At 39.0% G+C, this 9,577-nt stretch overlaps 1 protein-coding gene across 6 annotated transcripts in view; it reads right to left on the bottom strand.

Moving 5' to 3' along the window:
* The window catches only part of NBEA (neurobeachin), a 698,360-nt gene that overhangs the window by 39,375 nt on the left and 649,408 nt on the right, over positions 1-9,577 (bottom strand). For all 6 annotated transcript variants that reach the window (XM_056561916.1, XM_056561911.1, XM_056561913.1 and 3 more), the window contains one exon: positions 2,738-2,905. In XM_056561916.1, the coding sequence (XP_056417891.1) occupies positions 2,738-2,905 (168 nt within the window). The remainder of the gene's footprint in view (positions 1-2,737; positions 2,906-9,577) is intronic.

Genomic DNA, 9,577 nt, shown 5'->3' with positions numbered 1-9,577 from the left:
TGTATATAAATATAAATATATAAATATATATATATATATATATATATATATATATGTATATGTATATTAAAGAAATGACAAGAACATATATAGAAAATAGGTCCATTAAAGCTCCCAGCCTGGAAATGTGTAAATTGGAAGATGTTTTACATACAGCAGATGGCAGATATCATGGGGAAAGGAGGATAGCGAGAGCATCTTCACCATCTCAGCACTACGCATCCAGCAGCTGTTGCACTTTGAGACTTCTCACATCAGATTAACATAGTCTACTATCAAGTGCTATCCAAATTTGGCGAGTGCGGCGTAGCAGGGCGGGCTCCTGCTATACAGGTGACAACATATGGACAAATAATCTAATGCTGGAACTAAAGTGCAAAACAAAAGGATGACTATGGATTCTTATAGAGATAGTAAGGAGACTGGTACCCCGGCCATATATTATAAAATATACAGTAATATTCTGATAAACTACTTGATTCCGACTATCATTGTTCTGGATTACATGATTTTCTGACCAATCGAAATGTAAAGAGGTTTTCAGCCAACGTGGTCCCAACAAGTGGGAGAAGTGGCCATCCACAGACAAACTAGAGAAAGCTACAAGTGACAGCTCTCACACATTTCAATGGAGAAGTATGGCATTCCCTGCCTTCTCTTCAGTGGAAATTGAGCCCCCTTAATGGTGAAGACCAGTAGCAATCCATGTCTATCCATGTCATGAGTATCCCCTTTAATGGTCTCAATTTTAAAGGGGTACTCCACTGGCCAGCGTTCAAAAGTAAATGTTCCGGACGCTGTTTTCATGCTGTGGGGGTCGGCCACACTTGGTGTCCAACGGAGCAGCTAACCCTGGCACAGATAAAGAGTAATACAGAACGTGTAATACCTCCCTGTACTGTAGGGAGGCGCTACCAGACACCAGTCAGTGCATGCACTTCAGTAATACATAGGTAATAACTACCATGTGCTGTGAAGGTTAAAGGCAGGCAGGAAATTGTGACCCATACAGCATTCTGATTGGTCTGTTCTTCCAGCCAGACACGTTTCGCAGATCTGGACTGTCTCTAGCATTGTATGTGGTGTATGGTTCATGGTCCAGAAAAAAACATTGTATGATGTAAATATTGTAACCTGAGGCCATTGTAAGTTTAGGAACCACTGTATACTGTATATAAGGTGAAAGTTCATCTGAGGGTGAATGCAACAAAGGGAAAGCATATGAACATTTCAGACAGAAAATAATACAAGCAATGGTCACTGCATTAAACCTTAGCACCCTGCAGAGAATTAGTCCCGAGATATAAAGATATCTCTTCTCCACAGAATGGAGGTCAATTGCCCCCATAAGTGAATGGAGCAGCAGCATTGCACATGCTCGGCAAAAGCTCCATTTACTCTCTATGGGACGTGTGAACATAGTTCAGCACTCACCAATGTATAGAGGTCTGGTAAAGAATGAATGGTGCAGTTGTTGAACATGTATATGTGCTGCTACTCTATTCATTTGGGGGGCAATTGACCTCTGTTCTTGTGATCAGTAGAGGTCCCAGTGATCAGATGTCAGCCAACTAGCTAGATATCACCTATCCTGTGTATAGGTATGAGGCCATGGTTATGTCATTAGGATAATGTATCTCAACTTAAAGGAAAACTATGGCAAAAAAACGTATTCTCTATCCACAGGATAGGGCATAAGTAGCTGATCACCAGGACCATCCGCTCAGTGAGTAGCGTGTGTTACAGACAGCACACGCTCCATTCATTTCTATGGGAGCGCCAAAAAGACCAAAAAGAGTACAGCGTTCGGGCATCTTCAACGCTCCCATAGAAATAAATGGAGCACGTGCAGTGTACGAGTAGAAAACATAGGCTCCTCAGTGCGAGAGCCAGGGTCCTGTCCCAGAGATTGCAGGGGGTCCCGCAATCCTGTGGATAGGGGATAAGTAATCTTTGTCTGGAGTATTCCTTTAAGGAGTGCAGTACAATATCTTAACACGCCAGGATGAGGCTGGCTACATCTGTAATGTGTATATATATAAAAAAAAAATAATAAAAAAAATAAAATTATATATATATATATATATATATATATATATATATGTATAGTATATTATTCATTTATTTATTATAAATAAAGATTATATGTATTAAATCTGCATATAGTGCCTAAAGCTTCTCAGAGCTGGAGAAATGTAACCTATAGTAGTGACTGGTGAGTTAAAAATGTATTTTACGATCTGATACACTGTGTTATGCCTAGTGTGGGACCTGGGGCAGTGATGCATAGATTGGGATAGCAGAAAGGGAACCCCCAGGCATAATACAGTATCACATCTTCCAATAGCAGTGTTTTTAAACCGGTGTGTCCCCAGCTGTTGCAAAACTACAACTCCTAGCATGCCCGGACAGCCATTGGCTGATGGAAGTTGTAGATTTGCAACAACTGGAGCAACAATGTCTGGTAAAAACTGGCCTAGAGGTTTTTGTTTTTCTTTTTAAAGGGTTAGTTCCCTTGTATGTCTAAATCCAAATAGTAGACCAACCTGCTAGACAATTCCAGATAAATTCGTCGTACAGTAACAAAACAATTGTGATTTAAGAATTAAATATGGAGAACTACTTGCACGGTCGGCCAGCATTGTATGATCCACACTTGGTGACCATTCCCCACACTTATTCCTTGTGATAACCTTGGCTATAGAATTAGACAGGAGTCACCATGTCACATACATACCTCCCGTAACACAGGATCAGTGACACTGTCCAAGTTCACAGACCCTTCGTATGTCACGTAATGAAAGACGTTCAATGCCCGCACCGCCTCCGGACCTCGCTGCTTGTAGCCAAAGATCAGATCTATCCACTGGTGGAGCTGACATGAGACAAACTCACTCTCTAGTGCCTGGAAAGAGGGGGCAAAACAGGAACATTTAGGAGGGGAACAATTACTAGGAACCTGTATATTTAAAAGGACAGTAACACAATTAATAGTTTTTTTTTTTTTTTTCAACATATACACTGTGGTACATTTACTACAAATAGATGATAGATAGATAGATAGTAGATAGATAGATTGACTGATATGAGATAGATAGATATGAGACAGATAGATATAGATATAAGATAGATAGATATGAGATAGATAGATATGAGATACAGTGTCTTGGATGTTTCAGATCCTGCCATGCTTACTGAACTGTTCACACAGAGGCATATTCACAGTGTAGGGTCCGTCCCAATGAGGCCACCTTATCGCTGTGGGACGGTCCAAGCTATTTGACCGCCGGCGGAGACAAATTTGTGAGCTAAGTGCCTCACTATCTCATAGTTTCACATTTGCATCTATTACACCATAGCTGTATAGCTCTCCATGTTTTATCTGCATGTTCATGTTTCACCTATATCCTTGTGCTGGCAGTGTGCTGCTGCATTCTTTTGTTGCTAGATATGAGATAGATAGATAGATAGATGGATAGACAGATAGATATTAGATAGATAGATAGATAGATATGAGATAGATAGATAGATAGATGGATAGACAGATAGATATTAGATAGATAGATATGAGATAGATATGAGATAGATAGATATGAGATAAATAGATATGAGATAGATATGAGATAGATATGAGATAGATATGAGATAGATATGAGATAGATAGATATGAGATAGATAGATGGAAGATAGATAGATATGAGATAGATAGATATGAGATAGATAGATAGATAGATAGATAGATATGAGATAGATATATATGAGATAGATATATATGAGATAGATATATATGAGATAGATAGATATGAGATAGATAGATATGAGATAGATAGATAGAGAAATTTACAAGCTAAGTACCTCATGTTTTCATAGTTTCATATCTTCATTTATTGCATTACAGCTGTATAGCTTTTCATGTTCTGTCTATATACTAATGTTTTATCTATATACTCATGTTTCATCTATATCTTTGTGCTAGCAGTGTGCTGCTGTATTCTCCTGTTGCTGTATATTTAGCCCAGCAGCTTGCACCTGCAAGCCAGGTTTTTAGAATAGTTTGGATCAATGGTGCTGGCCAATTTATTCTTTGGTTGTATTACACATACGGGGGAGTGGCTACCTCCATGTTGGCTCCTGCACCCCACCCACCTCTATTAGGTGTATATAAGGTGCCTTGGATGTTTCAGACCTTGCAATGCCTGTTGTACTGTTCACACAGAGGCATATTCATAGTGTAGGGTCCGTCCCAGAATGAGGTCACCTTACCGTGGTGGGACGGTCCACGCTATTTGGCGTCAAATTTGCAAGCTAAGTACCTCATATTTTCATAGTTTCATATCTTCATTTATTGCATTACAGCTGTATAGCTTTTCATGTTCTATCTATATACTCATGTTTCATCTTTATCTTTGTGCTAGCAGTGTGCTGCTGTATTCTCCTGTTGCTAGATAGATAGATAGATAGATAGATATGAGATAGATAGATATGAGATAGATAGATAGATATGAGATAGATAGATAGATATGAGATAGATAGATAGATATGAGATAGATAGATATGAGATAGATAGATATGAGATAGATAGATACAAAAGTCCCAAGAAGAACAGCACAACCGCTCCAATATTTTCAGTAGTTAGGTGCACGCCATCATAAGGTTCCTGGTCAGGGAACCCCATGTATATCCATATGAAAAAGATTGCAACACACAAAAAAGATCTAGTTAAAAAAAAAACATGCAGTGTTTATTCCATTCTCTTACAAACAAACACCACACGTTTTTTTGAACTAGATCTTTTTTGTGTGTTGTGATCTTTTTCCTATAGATAGATAGATAGCTATGAGATAGATAGATAGATAGATAAATATGAGATAGATAGATATGAGATAGATAGATAGATAGATAGATATGAGATAGATATGAGAGAGATAGATATGAGAGAGATAGATATTAGATAGATAGATAGATATGAGAGAGATAGATAAGAAAAAAATAAAAGAGCAGCACAGCCAGGCAGGGTAGAGGGGGTGGTCGAAGGTTATACGGACCCGGCTAAGAAGTCCTTCATATAAAGGCAAATAGAATCCCACAGCACACGGAAGAATATGGTGCCAAAAACTTGATGTGTATATTCCATCAACAACTAGGTTTCGGCAGCCTCGCGCCTTTTCATGCTTAAGCTGTATTTTGCACTTTCTGATGGAATACACACAAGTTTTTTTGCACCATATTCTTCTGTGTGCTGTGGGATTCTATTTGCCTAGATAGATAGATAGACAGACAGACAGAGACAGATAGATAGATAGAGTAGAAAAACAGCACATTCCTTTTTCCTCTGTATAGGTGTAGTTGGTGCACGCAGCAAAAGGAATCTTCCCACAGCAAACAAAAATTGGTAAAAAAAAAAAAAGGCAAAAAACAGTGGCCCTGATTTATCAATCAGCCTGAAACCCTAATTGTCTGGCTTTTCCCATAGCAACCAATCACAGTTTCACTTTCACTTTACAAGAACTCGTTAAGATTCAAAAGCTGAGCTGTGATTGGTTGCTGTGGGAAAAACAGACCACCAGTTTCTCACAGCAAGCTACGTTTTCACAGGAGACCTGTCTTTTTTGCCATGGAATAAACACTTTTTTTCTACAATTTTGAGTGCTGTGGGAAGATTCCTTTTGCCAGATAGACAGATTGATAGATATGAAATAAATAAATAGATAGATATGAAATAAATAAATAGATAGATAGTAGATAGATAGATAGATAGATAGATATGAAATAGATTGATGAGATAGATAGATATGAAATAGATATGAGATAGATAGAGAAATATGACATAGATAGATAGATATGAGATACGTAAACGAGTAGGTGGAGCAGCACATTGAAGTTAGTAAATGGGTGCAGCATGAGGTTAAACCTTGGTCCCAGGTCCCATCTTAAATATTCAAAGCAGGCACAGCAGCACTCCGTTTAAGCTTGATAAAAGCTTGGAGAGAAAGCCGAAATGTCGCTGTTCATTTTTTGGTGAAAAGAAACTACTTTTTCACTATAAGGAGTGTTGCTGTGCCTGCTTTGAATAGATATGAGATAGATATGAGATAGATATAAAAATAGATAGCGATTCATCATCTTATCAATGTTGTATAAACCCCATCTGTAAACTTTACACACACACAAACATTAATTCTGGAAAACATTGTTGCCTGTGAAAGAATTAAAGTTGCTGTCAGCAGAAGATGCTGGTGTAATGTATTCAGGGATTTTTGCCTCTATCTCACGCACTCTTAAAGATTCATGTAAGCTGCAGGATGCGGCGCTCTTATCTGATTATGCACATTAGAGAGCAGAGGTCTCATGGCTGGAGGTGCTGAGTTTAATAATGTTTTTCTCTGTATCAGCTCCTTTAGATCTTGGTTTAGTTTTTTGCTTTTTTTTAACACCTTGTGTCCGATAGACAGGCCTGTAAAGCCTAGCAGTCTAGACTCAAGGTGGTGGTTCTTTTAAAGATTCATTTCTTCCTAGATTCTGTTAAAGAAAACATTGTTGAGATGTGTTATCTTTATTAGACAAGGGTCAAAGCACACGGTGTGTAGGTTTACATCTTTTCTAGTACTGGGAACCCCCAGCTTTAAAGCCAACCTCCAATAGCACATGGAGTTTTTATAGATTTCTATAATTTCCAATAAATCGCTTAGGAATTGCAATAGAGCTCTTAAAGGGACTCTGTCAACTCTAGATCATGCTCAGAGCTCAAGTGTCAAGGAGGTAGTGCTGAGCCACAGCATGCATGCCTCCTCCCTCCTCCACCCCTTCTTGCTTTGAAGCTAAGCCCTGTATGTCATTTAAGGCAGGAAAGGCTGGGGGAGGGTTGAAGCATGTTTTGGCCCAGGACTGTATCAGTTATACTTGACAAAAAGATGACTTGTCTATTCTTTCTGCGGAATCCACTCCAAAATGCATTGTCATCTATGAGACAAGGCATATCCAAGTAGTTCTAGCACCAGCATATTCTGCTGGCACCCACTGTCTGCTGTTCGGGCAGATATTCCGTTGTGTGAACATGGACTTACTAAGAATACTCACTACTGCATTCAAACATGGATAAAGATAAGGTGGAGGGCCAAAGGCAAGGGTCTGCTTTATTCCCAGAAACAGTAGTACTTTTGCTCTGGTACTACAGTCCATCCTCATTTGAGTGATTGGAACTAAGTTGCAATACCAGACACCACCCATGGGCAAGAATAGGGCAGTTTTGGGAAACAATCTTCTTTTGTTACCCCTTAGCACCTTAATCACATGCCTCAATATATTTACATTGTGATGACTGCCTAAACTGAACATTTTTTCTACCCCATCCTAACTAAATAAATCAATGCTATTCCCATAATGTAGTTTTCCAATCCGATCTCTGTAGATAGGAAGATTGAAGAGATAACCATGAACAGCATTTTGCTCATTGTTTCATAAATCTGTCATTATCAATCAGATCATAGCGAAAACCAATTCCTAGTATTACTACGGCTCTTCATACTCATTCCAGGCTGCCATAGAATATCGAGGCCATCTAGAGCACATACATTCCCAAGTAATTCATTATGAAGTCACAGGAGATGCGTCTTCACAGAGATCACTTTCATCTTAGTGGCCGTTCAATATCTGCACCTATCTCTTTAACGTCATTCGCATTATTTTAATACGGCAGACGAATTTGCCTTTGTGCGTTGCTTCTATTTCTGGCCATCAGCATCAATTCAGGCCTGCAGGGATTGCGGGGCAGAGGAAGGCTGCAGATGCACATCTGTGAAAGCATTCTCTCCAGCGCCAGATTATGATTGATGAAGCTAGCATTAAGGTAATGTTATCAGGGACTACTTACTGCTCCTGTCCTTTGTGACATCACCGAGGTCAGAGAATAACCACGTTACCATTGAACACAATGCTTTATTAATGTTTTATGAGTAAGTCAGCAGTAATCAGACTGGGTTCTATGCGTAAATAGTATCGAGACGGCATTCCTGAATGTATAAGCCAAAATATTTCCACCCGTTCCTGCACCATATTACCACATGATGCACCAAGAGAACAGTGCAGAGCTCATCTTTGCTTTCCTGTAGCGGCAGCTCAGAATGTTTAAAACCAGAAAATGAAACAATTCTTACATGATCAGAATTGATATTATTTTAATATTATTTATTATGTCATTTATTTCTGCTTGTATTGCTGGTGGACCTACATCGTGAACCTACATAGTTAGTTTGGGTGCACATGCAGCATTTTTTCTGTTGTTATTTTTTTTTTTGCCAAAACCATAAAAACACAGAAAAAGATGCATATCTTTCCATTATAGTTTTTTCTCTTGTCTCTCTGGTTTTGACTACATGTTACATGTTAATGTTAATACTACATGTTAACCTTATATGAAAACACTACATTGTGATATCATATATAAATTGCGCCAAATAATATTCTCTGCTCTGCTACACTTACAGCAACCAGGTATGAAGTATATTTCCAAGTCTATCTTTCTTAATCCTTCCTGTACTTATTAGCTGCTGAATACTACAGTGGAAATTATTTTCCGTTTGAAACACAGAACTGTCTGCTGACATCATGAGCACAGTGCTCTCTGCTGACATCTCTGTCCATTTTAGGAACTGTCCAGAACAGCATATGTTTGCTATGGGGATTTCCTTTTATTCTGGACACTTCCTAAAATGGACAGAGATGTCAGCAGAGAGCACTGTACTCATGATGTCAGCAGACAGCTCTGTGTTTGAAACGGAAAAGAATTTCCACTGTAGTATTCAGCAACTAATAAGTACAGGAAGGATTAAGATTTTTTAATAGAAGTAATTTACAAATCTGTTTAACTTTCTGGCACCAGTTGATTTAAAAAAAAGAAAAAAAGTTTTTCACCGGAGTACCCCTTTAATATTTAAAGACATAGATATTCATGTATGTCCTAGTACAATGTTTCCATAAAATAAGCCAAATAAAAGCATCACATAAATACAAAGGTGTAATTAAAAAACAACAAAATATTTAAAAGGAGAAACCCAGCAAAAATAAACCTGTCCACTAGCCACAGGATAACGAATAAGTAGCTGATCGCGGGGGGTCCAAAGGCTAGGAACCCCCTCCCCCACGATCACTGGGGCGGGACTCATCGCTCAGTGTGGAGCGCGTGCTGCAGGCGTCATGCGCTCCATACGTTTCTATGGGAGACCCACAAAGATTTGAGTACAGCACTCAGGAGTCATCAGCGCTCTCATAGAAATGAATAGAGGTGTGCCGTCTACCTGTGGACGACACGCGCTCCTCTCTGGACGTCCTGGTGATTGAGGGGGTTTCCCAGCGCTCGGACCTCCAGCGATCAGCTACTTATCCCCTCTGCTGTGGATACGAGATAAGTTTAGTTTCCCCAGTGTCCTCCCTTAACATTGTTAGTTTAGAATGTTTAATAGATTTACACATGTTTTCTGCTAGAAATACATTGGCCCAAATGTATTAATCTGCCTGCAAGCAAAACTGTTTGATTTGGCCCATAACAACCAATCACAGCTCAGCTTTCATATCTTAAACA

The sequence above is a fragment of the Hyla sarda genome, chromosome 2 (genome assembly GCF_029499605.1).
Source record: "Hyla sarda isolate aHylSar1 chromosome 2, aHylSar1.hap1, whole genome shotgun sequence".
Taxonomy (NCBI): Eukaryota; Metazoa; Chordata; class Amphibia; order Anura; family Hylidae; genus Hyla; species Hyla sarda.
This window is presented reverse-complemented; position numbering and strand designations above follow the sequence as displayed.